This window comes from Gallinula chloropus (genome assembly GCF_964237585.1).
Source record: "Gallinula chloropus genome assembly, chromosome: 3".
In the NCBI taxonomy this organism is placed as follows: Eukaryota; Metazoa; Chordata; class Aves; order Gruiformes; family Rallidae; genus Gallinula; species Gallinula chloropus.
Genome location: NC_140087.1, coordinates 77,493,513 through 77,507,968, shown reverse-complemented (window position 1 = coordinate 77,507,968; position 14,456 = coordinate 77,493,513). Strand labels below are relative to the sequence as shown.

Here is a 14,456-nt window from a genome sequence, read left to right as displayed (position 1 = left end):
GTTTTTTTTTACGTGGGAAGAGAGAGGAAGGGTTTAGATGAGTTGTGCGAAGCACATCATTACAGCATCACGGTGCCTGGGATAGGAATAAGCGTAACAAAACTGAATATGGCTTTCCTGTTTACCACTTGAGATAGCAAGTAAGGGTACTGGAAAGGCACCTTACAGCTAAATCCTTGAGTTTGACAAATGTCACAGTATGAGTAGAACTATGGATGGTCCAGTGGCACTGAAGTGCGTGTCATTGATGGATGAAGGGGCAGGAAGATTGTTTTCAGCTTAGTTTGCTTGAAAAGAACTTTCAGACATACAGCAGGGTTTTCTAATACTTACATCCAAGAACAGCTGTGGTTATTCTCAGGTACTGAGTTCAGGAACTAGAAGAAAAAAAAAATGATGTGGAAATTATGTAGTGAACAAGAACTGTACTGACGAGACTAATAACAGCAAATGGTAAAAGAATGTGAAGGCTGCCAGCAAACACACTGCATGTCTAAACACGCTGCTTCTGCATACTTCAAAACAGCCAAGTACTCTCTAGCAGCACAACTACATAAAGCACTGGGGACATAAGTTTCAACTTGCTTTTAATTTCTACTGTAAATAGACTGATCTATCCTGTAGAGACTTAACTAATTCACAGCTGACAGTGGAAGCCTTTTAAGATTAATTTTTAAGGATGGGCATTTCTGTGCTGGTTGTAAATGAAGTAGTTTTATCTGAAGAGTTCCAGTTATTTTGTCAAAATAAACAGGAGAGAGAGACTAAATTAGGTCTTCACCATCATATCACAAAATGTCATGTGATGTGTCTCTCAACGTGAGTAACCCAAAACTCTTGAATGTGAATTTTACACTAAAGAAAGGCAATGAACTGTACAGTACCCCTTTAAATGTTCTCTTTAAATTTCTGATGTCACCCCAAATATTCCAGCTTTTTAGAAACCCACTGAGGATTGCATTTTGCGTTGGTATTTAATAACCATGGTTATTTGTTACCCACACTGTTTCTCCATCCTGCATTGTGCAAAGCAGACTCATAAACCAGACTCCTCTCTACCACCGTGACCCTGCAGCCATTCGTTTCAGCCGCCAGAAGCACCAGGCTTCCCCAGACACAGGTGCAGGAGCAAGGAGCAGGTGTGTGTTGGCTGTGCCCCGGGCACTGCCAGGGCGCTGCGCCTGTGCAGAGGGACTTTTTACCTACAGCTGCACTGAAAACTGCAAGCTCTTCAGCTTGTATTTTTCTCCTCTTTCAGAAACAGCTAGCTAATTACCTAAAAAGACATTGTTACAAAAAATCACATTAGCTGAAAATATTTCATACTCATCTAGTGAATAACCAAATCTCATCATCTCACTGATGCAATATATATGCACACATGACTTACTGTGTAGAAAACACATCTATCTTTTTATCTAGGGAGATCAAAAGTAAAACAACATTTCTGCTTTCAAAATAACATCCTGAATGTTTTAAAACAATAGCGGAGCTGATGAAGAATAGGCAAGAGCCTTCAAACCCTTTGCTAGCTGGTTTACAATTCTGTAACTGGGCAAAATGTGTAAATTGCAACAAATATTTCCCATCTAAACATTCCAAAGTTTAGCTTTACCTCTCAGTTTACAGATTAAATTCAGATTAAAAGCTATTTCAAACACTGAGTATCTATTTATTCCCTGTTTTTATACTGTTGAACACAATTAAACCTTTGTCCATGACCACAGCCCCTATAATATGCAACAATAGTAGTAATTAAGACGGGACAAGTTCTCTATTGTCAAGAGTCTTATTTTCATGGCATGGCATTAAGAAAACTCACCCCATGAAAGGATTAATTAAGAATAATGTAGCTATAATTTCTGAAATAAGGGGAAAATATTTTCATATGCAAATAGTTTGGCTCCAATCCCCTCATACTGTTAAGAAAGGAATAGCATAGAGTTCAGTAGTGGGAAGGCAGGATTTCAAGGACGGCCCTTGGAGACTGAAACAGGACAAGTTAAAATGTGAGCTGCAAAGAGTCTGATACGTATTCTTTTTGATCCAATCCAACCGTCCAGGCTCCACACAGTTAAATTACAGTTGCTGTGGTTTATTAAACATTGAATGCCCCTCCCAAGAAGGAGTGGGCTCTCTAACTACTCCACAGAGGGTCAAAAAGCTTTCTTCGTTCTCTGAGTTCAGTAATCACAAGTTGTAAAAGTTCTCTCACTCAGAGGTTGAGGCAATAAAATGACTAGTACAAGGGCTGTAAATTAAAGTGCAAAGAGAAACAGATGAACTTTGGTCATAGCTACTGCTAACTGCTGGCGGGGGGGAAAGGGAAACTCCTGAGCTAGGAAAGTAGTTACAACACAAAAGCAGTTTATTTCAGCAAAGGAAAAAAAAAACCCAGCATTCTGCGAGCTGTGGAACACCTAGGTCTCTCAAACCCGACTCTGCTGTCCCTTGTGTTACACCAAATGGTGTTTGTGGGATGAGATTTTTCTCTGCTCAGCTCATGGATGTATTTATTCACCTTTGCTTGGAGTATGACTACACACACACACGTTAGTGTGAGGCAAGAGTGGGTGGGGATTTTATAGCACTTGAGCTGCTCCATGGAAACTGCCCATGTGCATGATGTGACCCTGTTTTCATTGAGGAATAAACGTCTTTGGCTTACTGCTGGGTACAATTGTGTCCATAGGTTGTTACTGTGGGTTACCTGACATATTGTAAATCCACACCCTAGCTAGCCTTGTAGGGAACTGCACATGTAGACAAGCCTGACACAAGCACATGTAATGGCAGACCCCCTCAAATTGTGAGAAAAGTGCTTACTGTCCCTTCTGGTAACATCACACTGAGACAGGACACCTATCAGTCTGTGCAACCATCAGCTTTGGTTCTGCCTACAGCACAGAGAGGTTGTGAAGAGACACAAGATATTAAAAACTATTCAGGACTCTCAATCAGTTTTATAAAAATGTTTTGACAAAGTTCCATCTGTATCTTTTTTTTCACAGAGAATGGCTAAAAGGAAAAAAAAAAACCCTACCAACATATTAGCTGCCAGAATTAAAACAATTTTAGTGTAAATAGAGCTCTTAACTACAACCTGCAATCTCATGCTTCTCCTCAGAGCCCTTTCCAAACCATACTAAACCAGCCAGTGTTCTGAGGGACTGGGCACAGCATGAAATTAATAGGCTTGTCTGTCTGCTACAAAGTAGCCTGGATGAAGAGTTATTAAGTATTTACATCTAATGCTACACATTTGAAGCAGCTTTGCTGACAATAGATGTTTTTAAAAAACGCTGTCAGTCTCTAAGAGCCACGGAGATGTATTTTCAGGTACGTAAAGACAAGGATGACAAGCCTGTTATTGACCCCACCCACAGGAGTTAAGATTAAGCCCTGGCAAAGAGGTGAGGATGCCACAACATATCAGACAGGTTCATTTCTACAATCCTCAAAGACGCAAATAGATCATACATTAATTACACGAGCGTTTCTCTCTTGCGGCTACACCCTATCTGGTTCTATGAACCCCCTGAATCAACAGCCCTTCACCTCTCAGGAGATACTTTTACTTTCGGTGAAAAGTATCTGGCCTGATAGAGAACCAAGCTGTGGGCTTCTGAGGCTGAGGAGAGCTTTAGGAGCATTGCCACTGCCTCTGAACCAGATTTCCACCTCCAGCATGCATGACAATTTTGACAAAATACACAAACATACTTAAATTTATAAAGCGTGTTATTATTCAAAGAAAAAAAAAAGTAGTCATGAGCTAGAAACTTGGTTTCATCTGGGCTAGAGCTGATTTTCTTCCCAGCAGCTGGGGAAGTGCTGTGCTTGGGATTTAGGATGAGAATCATGTTGATAACACGCTAATGTTTTAGTTGTTGCCGGGCAGTCAAGGTCTCTTCACCTTACACTGGCTGGCTAAGGAGAAGGGGGAGGAGGCACAGGTTTGTGCACCCAAGAAACTGTGAGGGGGCACAAACCAGCACAGCTGACCCAAACTGCCAAAGGGATTTTCCATACCAGATGATGTCACATTCCATACAGAACTGGGGGGTTGGCTGGGAGGGGTGTGGCTCAGAAACTAGGTGAGCATTGACTGCTGGTGGTCAGAAATTGTGGTGTTCATCACTTGTTTTGTATATTATTATTTCATTTTCTGTCTGATTAAACTGTCATCTCAACCCACAAGCTTTGCTTTTTTCTTCTTCTTTTTTTGATTCTCTCCCCCATCCCACTGAGAGGGGTGTGAGCAAGCAGCTTTGTAGTTGTTTTAGCTGCCAGACAGGTTAAACCATGATGGACAAAAATAAACAAAACGTGTAAACTAGCTTTTACGGTATTCAGAAGTAGTTAGACAGTCACTCTAGCAGAGGAATATGACTGCTCATTCATTTTCTTATTGGCTCTATTTCTGATGAAACATTTAAGTTCTCAGTGACTCCAGATGTTCTCATTAAAATCAGTGTAATGATACTTACCTGTTGCATGGTGGTTTTCAAACCTGCAGGAAAAATAAAACACGCAGAGGAGCCACTTCTATTACACTTCTTTGAGCAGCAGCAGTATGTTGATTTTTAAAAGCACAGAATCCTCAAACACATCACAGACAAGATACTGTACATAATGTCTCAACATTGTCCTCTTCCTGCTGTCCTTTCAAAACTTCGTTCTGTGCAGAGGGTAAATGCCAAAAAAGGTTAACCCAAGCATTCTAAAACTGTCCTAGTACAAAGTTCCTGAGCAAGCGTATAACAGATAATATATATAGTAATGTCTACCATCCCAAAAACCTGCTTTGAACATAGTGAACAAAAAAAGATTGTTTGGTTGTTTCTTTGTCAGCTGTAACCAGTCAAAAGTTAACAGTTAAATCATGAATTTTCAGAAGTCATTGATTTTTGGGGGGGGGAAACACTAGTAAGACTGTTTTTCAATTTTGTATGGTACAGAGCCTGTCTTCTAGAGACAAGAGTTTGGTTATCTTCAGAGGAGTATGTTGAAAACCTGTCAGGTTTGCAGCCTCCAAAGAATCTCAGTGAGAGCTCAACTGCCAAATAGCCAATGGCACTGATCACGCTCTCTCTGCTCATCTTTCTGATATGCTGACCACAGTGCATGTCACAGCCCCACCTTGCCTCATTTCCTGATACTTCAGGAGTGAGTCACACATCCTTGCAACTTTCCCTGAAAGCAGATTTTGTCCCTCTTCTGTGCCTGGGGAGTATCACAAAGCCACTTACCTGATTTCTGGGCAAGACTTGGAAAGGACTTGGTAAAGGCCTAGACTGGATCCCAGTATCGCACTAATTGTTACTGGCTTCAGAATGAGCTGGATTTATCTCCTCAAATCTGATTCACAGGTCACTGAAGTCAACAGAAAATATGCCCCTGGCGTCAGCGGCTACTGAATACTTTAGTGACCTGAACTTTATTCTCCAAACAGATGTGGAGCTGATGGAAATTACAGAGCAAGAGTTGAAAAATAAAGAGCACCTGAGTTTTCCAAACATAAGTTTATGTATTCTTTAGGGCTTACTGATCAAAACTTTTTTTTTCCCCCCTTTGCTACATGATAGAGCCAGTAATACGCCGGTACAATTTAAATTATAATTTGCCTGAGCTGTAATTATGCTTTAATAAGTATAAACCACAACTAGCTTCTGCTGCAGTGCCTAATCAGCATTTGGCTATTTGATAAGAAGAGGTATCTCCAACAGTTGATAAAATTATCCTGTTTATAACCAATAAGCAAGGCCTTAACTTTAGGGCTGTACGCTCAGGAGAGTTAATATAGAATAGCCATTGAATAAAGTCATGTATTCCTATGTATTGCCACAAAAGGTACAGAAAAAGACACAACTTTCCTACCCACTGGACACCAAGGTACCTGTGTGACTACTTTGATACTTGGGCCCTTTTACCTTTTTAGCCACATACCTGCTACATTTGCTTTGATTCCATACAGAAACTGCCCTCAAAATAATCTGGAAAGAGGGTAGGATTGACACTGCTGTGAATGGTCTCTCATTGCCATTGCTCTGCTGGGGAATGACATCGTGTAGAGCAACTCTCTGCCTCTAAAATACTAAGCACTGTTTGGCCAACAATTTCTTTACATTTGAAAATCTGGGGAAATTATAGGTAAGAGTAGCTCCTACAAATTGAAGCCAAATGCTATACTACAAAAAGCAACATCATGCACCCACCTTTACATAACAGTTACGGTATGGCTTCTATAGGTGATAAGTAACAGTTCAGGAAAAACATAGGGTGTCATAGTAAAAACCCAAAACACACTGAACAGGCACCTTTAGTTCACGCAATTTCCTCATTCAACCCTTAGACACTAAAGGCTATGGCAATTTTATTGTGTACTAGCAACAAAGACCCACCTTGTATTCAGAGGTGGCTGAAGAAGAACTGCTAGTTTCAGTTGCAACCACTGTGAGGTTTCAAGTCTGCAGACTGAGGCTGAGATTTTTAAAACCAGACACAGATGTTAACCTACACACAGCAAGGGGTCAGGAAAACAAGGAAGATTAGCATATGCTCAGCCTGTTCTGTTCTTCTACATTTACATATTAAAAAATCTAAAAAAGGCAAAAGTTCTGTTCCTTAATCCCAAGATTTATGTAGTTCAGCTTGGCAATTTGATAGTGACAAGGTAACTCTTCCCATCTTGAACAAACCGATGTATTTACACAGAAAATGAGCTGTACAATAAGGCCAGCATTTCTGAGCCCATTGATCCTGCTCACCTTTCTGAAGAATGCCATCACTTAACAACAGCCATGCAAGAGGCCCATCTGAGACTTTAAAGTCTTCCCAACTTTTCACATTGCTGAGATCATGCTCTTGAGTCTTTGAGAAGCATTATCAGAAAAGTATCAAGAAGCCACACAAAACTGCAAGAAGAATCAAGATAAATCCTACAATACTCTCAATTCGGGCTCTCCCAGGCACAGACACAAAAAGCGTTAACACAAGTTAACTTGTACCCATCTGAAGCAACACCCATTTGATTTCAGCAGAGCACCGCAGACAACAGTAAATGCAAATCTAAATATACCATGCAAACAAGGCTGCAGAGACAAAACCACAAAGGAAAATAACCTGCATTTAGATTTCATAACACGCAAAGGGTTTCAAAGAGGTTTTTCATTAACTGAGATCTGCATATACAAAAGCAGCAACAAGTTTTTATTGTACGGCGAATGTGAACCGGTAAGAGGACGTTTCAAGTCTCAGAAAGGCTGTTGGTTTCTCATAAGAGCAGCAACACTTAGGAGGGTATGAGTCTGGTTTTCTTCTCTATTAAAATAACTTTTTTTTCCCCTAGGATACTAGTATATCTTTTTTAACTGAAAGAATAAATTCAGAGCTTCAGAAAACATTCTCAGTGTCCCCTACCTACCTTTTATCTTTTTTTTTTTTTTTTTGCATTGCTTTTACAGAAAAGCATTGCTTTTACGCTTCAGAAAGCTGTTGTCAAACCTGCAGCAGGGTTTTCTGTGTTTCCTCCTCAGCAGCCTCACAGGGCTCTGGCACTACCCACCATTTTATTGGGTTCCGACAAAGCTCTGCTGCTCAGAGACAAAGCACCACAGTCTGATTTTTTTCCTGAACAAGGAAGCATGGATCCCGCAGCACCAGGAGGGCAACTCTTCGGGGCAGCCCTGAGGTAGAGGGACCGACCTAGTGCATGCTTCAGAAAAGAAGCCAAACAAAACCCCATCAGAAATAGCTTATGCTATAAAGATAGGTGTTCTAACTGAGGTATTATATGCGAGGTCCTCGTAGTGTAGCTCCAGAGGCACCACTGGATGTGAGGAAAGTTAATATAAAGCGTGAATATTTATTACTGGCTCTCAGTTTGCTGAGGTACTGCAAGACCAATCCGCGGCCACTACCCTGCAGAGGGGAGAAGGTACGTACCCCCTCCTCTCTCCTGAGGAAGGGGAGACGTATGGCCCCGCAGCCACAAGGCCCGGGGCAAAGAACTTCGGGCTGCTCACCCCCAGGGCTGCCGGCTGGGGCGGCCTTCCCGCGGCCCCGGTTCTCTGAAGGTCACCGGCGGGTGGATGAAGCCCTGAGCCGGCGTTGCTCCCCCGGCCCATGTTACCGTGCGGGGTGGCCTCCCCACCCCACAAAACAAACACGCCCGGGAGCTTCCCCCATGACTAACAGTTTCTCCTCGACGGCGGGGGCGGCCATCTGTCGGCTCCCCGACGACACCCGCTGTCCCGCCGCCCCTCCAGGGAGGGCGGGGGTGCTTTCACAGCCCCTTTACCACAACCGACTGCACCTCGGGGGAACGCCACGCCCCCCTAGCCTCACCCCAGGCCACTACCCCCTTCCCCAGCCCGGCGGAAGGGACTCTATCTGAGCCAGGCTGGGAGCGGGCACCGGACCTGCCCCGCCCTTCTCCGTCCAGTTTCGCCCAGGTGTGGGGGGAGGGGGTGGCGGTTTAACAGCGCGCCCGGCTTAACCGGAGGAGGAGTCGGCGCTGCTGCCACCACCCTCTGCGTGTCCCAGGTGTAACCAGAGCCGGGAGGGCGCGGCACAGCCACCACCTGCGGAACCTGTCGGGCGGCTCACATCGGTTCGCCGCCGCGCACGCATCGCTCCGGCTCCTCTCCCCGCGCCTCGGAGGACCTTTCTTCGTCCTCTCTGCGCTCCGCTACCGGCCCGACCATGAAGCCGCTCTGTGGGGCTGCGCTTCTGCTGCTGTTGTGTGCTGCTGTCTACGCTCAGAGCCGTGAGTGCCCGCACCTACCTGGCCGCCCTACGTCCCCCATCCATACCCTCTTCCCCCCCCACCTTCCATGCTCCCCCTCCATGTGGCTCCTCTCGCCCTCCGCTGGTCCTGGGGTCGCCTCGCTCCGCGCCCCTCTGCGCGGCGTCACAAAATGGCGCCCCCCCTCTCCGCTGGGGACGCGGGCGGGCGGGGAGGGGCTGCTCCACAGGTGGGAAGGTGAGAGGCTAGGGGCGCCTGGTCCCCGCTCTCCTTTGTCCCCGGTCGGAGGGACTCCAACTCGCGGGAATGGCCCGAGCGGCACCAAGGCAATTCCCTCCCTTTCCCAGGGAAGGGCGGGCGGTGAGGTGGTTCGCGGTGGCGAGCGAGTCCCCTACGCTCGGCCGGCTTCGTCCGGTGAGGGCTGGCTTTGTCTCCTCCCAGTCGGCGGAGCACCGCGGTGGCGGCGCGTCGGGGCGTACGGTTCCCTCCCCCGGGGCGCTCACAGCCGCGCTTCTCTTCCAGCGTGCATCTGCGAGAAGAACAAGCGCGTCGCCAACTGCCAGCTGATCGGCGGCGTCTGTAGGTGCGATTCGGTCGGCACCGGCGTGCCCGTGAACTGCAACACCTGTGAGTAAAGCAGGCGTGGTGGCCGCGGCTCGGCCTGGGTGCGCGTTGTGGTGCGGGGCAGCGGGGAAAGCTGCGCGCGAAGCCTCGGGGGGAAAGATGTGAAAGCGACCGTTGAGCTCCGTGGCAGCAAGGAGAGCTGGTCGTCCAGACTGGCAATGGGAGATAAGCACAGGCAGTTCCCCCCTCCACCCCCCCCCCCCCCCCGCTCAACCTGCGTGGAGGTGTGTATGCTCATACAGGCTCACCCATCCTCCACCAGGTTTGGGCTCACAAGGGTTTCTCAAAGAGGAACTTTTAGCTTCCTCCTAAGCATGTATCATGGCTGTTCCTAGAGATCTAGAGGTGAAGGAGCCATGCCTCGGACCTTACTCTTAGTTTGAGCTAAGCTGTAAACAGTTCTTTGGCTGGAAAAAATTTGAAGGTGGCTTGGGATTCTCAAGTGTTTGGCCTCAGAAGCTGGTGTGCTGCAGTTGTGCTGACTTTCTGCCTGCTCTTCCTTGTAATGGCTTTAAATCTAGTTGCTTCTGATGTAACCTTGTGTTTTTACAGACCAAGGGCTCTGTTTTGAACGTGCAGCATAACGTGACTTTCTGGTTGTTTTTAGTGACTCCAAAATGCCTTTTGATGAAAGCAGAAATGTCAGGCTCAAAATCGGGCCGTCGTGAGAAACCCAAAGATGCATTTGAAGACACTGATGGCCTCTATGATCCGGAGTGTGAGAATACTGGTCTTTTCAAGGCAAAGCAGTGCAATGGAACCACCTGTTGGTGTGTGAACACAGCTGGTGTGAGAAGAACTGACAAACATGATGCAGACTTGAAGTGCAATCAGTTAGTCAGAACCATGTAAGTCTTTCAACAGGGTGTGCTGTGACTTGAAAACATTCCTGTACTAGGTGCTGTGTTACAAAGGATTTGTATGTATGAATGATGTGCTGGATGTGTATGAATGAAGATGGAGCAATAAATGCTTGTTTACTATTCTTTTTCTTAAGTAATACGATATTGAAGGGTTTTGGTGGGGAGTTTCTTTGGGGTTTTTTCAGCTCCTTTTTTCTTTTCCTGGGGCTAGATTGTTTTAATATGCATTTTTACACTCTGTTTGCTTGTTACTTCAGATGGATCATCATTGAAATGAAACATGCAGAGAGAAATACTCCTCTGAACCCTGAGTCTTTAAAGAAGTAAGTGATAATAAATGTCTGCATTCACTACTAAGTACCTAGTGTACTTCTGAACGCCAAAGCATGTCAAAGCATTGTTAAACCTGTGAACTCGTTTGTCTTGGGATCGTTACAGAATTGCTTTGGTTTTTATGGGAAATAAATTAGCTTTAAAATTGATCACTACTTTTAAAAATCTCCCACCCTGCCCCAATGAGCAGGTATGGAGTAGGTGAGCAGTTGGGAGGGGACGCAGCAGAGTCAGCTGACCCAAACTGACCTAAGAGGTAGCCCATATCGTTTATGTCATGCTAGATAATAAAAGCTGAGGGAAGTTTTTTCCAAGTAGCCTTTGGTCAGAGGTTGGCTGGGCACTGGTCTGCTTGTAGTGCGTGATTGCTTCTGCATCATCCAAGGGTTTTATTTACTCCACCCAACCCTTTCACTCACTGAACTGTCTTATCTTAGTCTATGAGGATTTTTTTTTTTTTTAGTTATTTCCCCCTAACAGAATTGGGAAGAGAATCCAAAAGGTGAAAGCAAGAGAGTGTAGGTTTAACTGCCAGATGGGGTCAACCCACCACAGAGAAACTGCAGGAAAATCCCAACTTCTGAAAGCTGATGTTTAAAATAGCAGTGTTTTTAAGAGCTGTGGTTTTAATATCCCTGCAGATTCTTCAGGGACACAATTGCCAGTCGTTACCTGCTGGATGGACGCTACATAAGTAATATTGTGGTAAGAGGCACATAACAAAATATTCATACTTTACTAGAAATCGTGAGTAATTTTGAGAAGTCTTTTACTGCAGTGTGAGTCTTATTAGAAGCTCTCAAAAGAGTGTCACTGAGCAGCTAGCAAGTAGCAGTGTCTGAATCAAAATACTAAGTCTCAGTCTGTGTGTGAATTCTTCCTTCACTAAATTGGAATTTGTCTCATACTGTGAACATTTGGCTTGAGAACAAGTACCAGAAACATGATTCAGGATGCAAGTTCACAAGTTGGATCAAAATATTCTGCTGTTGTATTTGATAGTTGAATTTGAAGTAGCCTCCTCTTAACACCATGCTGTGTTTTGTTGCAGTATGAAAAACCTTACATTACTATTGACCTGAAGCAAAACTCCTCTGAGAACTCTTTAGTGGATATAGCTGATGTGGCCTACTACTTCGAGAAAGATGTAAGCATGTCGTGAGTAGTGTCTGCCAAAGAGTAAATGTGTATATTGCATCCAGTAGTCTTACTGTGCTCTGGCTAAAGCAAAATGAAGTAGTGCATTGTCTTAGATGGTCTCTCTTTTTTTTCCCCCCACCCTATCTGTTCCTAGGTCAAAGGTGACTCCATCTTCCACAGCAGCAGACTAAACATGAGCTTTGATAATGAAGATCTGCGTTTTGAGAAGACTGTGGTCTACTATGTCGATGAAATAGCACCAGAGTTTTCCATGAAGTCTCTGACACCTGGACTCATTGCTGTCATTGTAGTAGTAGTAGTAGCAATAGTTGCTGGGATTGTTGTTCTGGTAAGTTCTAGTGAAACTGCCAAGCAGAAGGGGTAATGGTGTAATTCAGGAAATAACAACATGCCGGGGTAATTGGATTCTGATAGAAGCTTTCCTCTGTAAACTGGCTGCCTTTTTGGGACTTGGGAGGGTGGGAAAGAGGGGATTGTCTTTACTGGTTTGGGTTATGACTGAAGGGTGTGGCATGGAAAATGAGAGGAAGTCAAGATTAAAATAAATCTTCATGATTATTCTGTTTTGCAGGTCCTCACAAGGAGGAGGAAAGGGAAGTATGTGAAAGCAGAGGTAATTAATTTCTGTTTACAGTATACGTGTGGGGAGGAGGATGGATGGAATAAAGAAACTCATAAGTTAAAGGCTTGCTTTTGGTGTTTCACATGTTCAAGGAAATGGAAAAGATTCAAATTTTGCAACTAGTTTTAGTCTCTGCCTAGTTCAGCACCTGCATTCTGCAGGAGTTCTAAAGGCAGCTGCATTTCCAAGGATGAGAGGCAGTGCTGACAGGGAAAGCACTGGTTTTACATATCTATAGGAAGGGCTATACAATCGACAGGAAGTACTGATAGTCCTGTCCTGTGAAGAACTTTACTATGAGGGTAGTTGTGTGGAGATCGTGTTTCTTTTGAAGAGCTTTTTCCGATGTAATAGCACAAGTGCCTGATGCTTTACCCCAAGTTTGCAGCCTTTTGTGAAGGAATCTATGTGGCTAAATAGTCTTTCCTGTACACGTCCTGAAGAGTGCTGGGCTGTGAGCTGCTTTTTTAATAACAGGGAAAAGCTGAAGTGCTGCAGTGATCTTTGCATGCTTGATTCTGTCTGGCAGTGTTACATCAAATCCCTTCGCTATGGAAAACCTGGGATGTTAGGTGCTGGTGACTTCTTGGCTCTTGTGTTAGTATCTCAAATATTGATCTCTCTTACCTCCTTCTTTCCAGGTAAAGGAAATGAATGAGATGCATAGAGGACTGAACTCGTAACTAAATCAGCTGAAGACACAGTAAGATTCAAACAAGACAACAGAAACACCGGAGGCATGGATCTTAACTCTTAGAAGGTTGTGTCTGAAAGGGAGAGACAGTTGTGCTCACTTAATGATTGTTAAAACAGCCAAGACTGGTAACTGTGTTAGTACTTCTACTATTTCTTGAGAGTTAAATGTCCCATCTCAGTGAAGTCAAACTTAACTATTGCTCCCTGATTTGTCTTTTTTTTTTTTTATGATGATAAGATTGACAACTGCTGTTACTAGAGTCTTGGAGCATACATGCTTAAATAGTTATTTTACCCTTGTGAGGAGTTTATTGGAAAATTAAGAATTTTGTAGCCACATTATAACGAGATTCTCACATGTAACTGAAGACGTTTTTATGGCTGTTTGTACATATTTGAAGTTGCTGTAACTTTTTTATGACTTGAATTAATAAAACTTTGAAACAGTCTTATATTTTTTCCATGTTGAAACGATGGTAACTTGTTAAAATTCAATAGTGTTAATATTTCTTTCAAGCAACCTCAGCACAGATGACAATATTCTAGAACTTCAGTGAACGTTTGTATTAGCTACCCACTATCTCGGTACCATACTGTGAAAAGTATTTTGACTTTTCAAGCGTTTTGTTTTCTGCTCTTAATGTGCAATAGGAGGAAAATGATAAAATAGGGATTTTTTTGTATATTAAAAAAATCCCTTAGCATACTGTGAATGTAGCAATTTGGGGAATGCCCAGGCTCCTCTTTCAAAGTCTGTGTCAGTGTAACACCACAGGCCTCTAATCTGGAGCATCTCTGGTGTAAGTCTGGGGGTGGGTAGACTTGGCACCTGCTGGTGGAGCTTGGGAAGAGCTATTCTGCCCCTTGCATGATTTGCATAGCGCTCCATTGCATAGCTGTTGCACAACTGGACTTGTTCCTGCTGTTATTACTGTTTACTGTCATGGAGGCTAACTAAACTTACCCAGGTGCTCTTCTGCCTAGAGCTGAGGATAGAAGTGTGCTTTGGCAGTCGGTGATCTCTAATGTATAGTGGCTAGGCAGTAAACAGGTACAGTCTGTGCAACATCTCATGTATAAAGGAAATGCTGTAACTGGGGTTGCCAAAGAAATAATGAGATAGTAATGACATTTGTCATTCAGTTCCTTATCTAACATGGCGTTTGTTGTGACCATCTCTCCATAAAACAGGAAAAGGGGATAAACAACTGAGAGGATATTCTGCATCTTCATAAAATTAAACGTGAAACATTAGCCCATTAAGGAACTTCTGTGTGTCTGCTAAATGCAATAGGGAAGTTGTACCTCTGATAGCAGAGGTCACCAGCATCACATCTGCCTTTAACTCGTGACATCAGTCACCACCTTGTTTCGTGTTGGGTGTTGAAATGCAGGCGTGGTTGTTCAC

The 14,456-nt window shown here is 44.1% G+C and overlaps 1 protein-coding gene across 1 annotated transcript; it reads left to right on the top strand.

The window, feature by feature from the left end:
• Window positions 1–8,706: 8,706 nt before the first annotated feature.
• EPCAM (epithelial cell adhesion molecule) lies at window positions 8,707–13,494 on the top strand (the record flags this gene model as incomplete). The annotated part of the gene is made up of 9 exons (XM_084262202.1): window positions 8,707–8,770; window positions 9,272–9,376; window positions 9,981–10,221; window positions 10,494–10,559; window positions 11,211–11,274; window positions 11,621–11,716; window positions 11,864–12,058; window positions 12,302–12,343; window positions 12,994–13,494. The coding sequence occupies 9 exons, from the start codon at window positions 8,707–8,709 to the stop codon at window positions 13,033–13,035; spliced, it is 915 nt and encodes a 304-aa protein (XP_084118328.1). The 3' UTR covers window positions 13,036–13,494.
• Window positions 13,495–14,456: the final 962 nt, after the last annotated feature.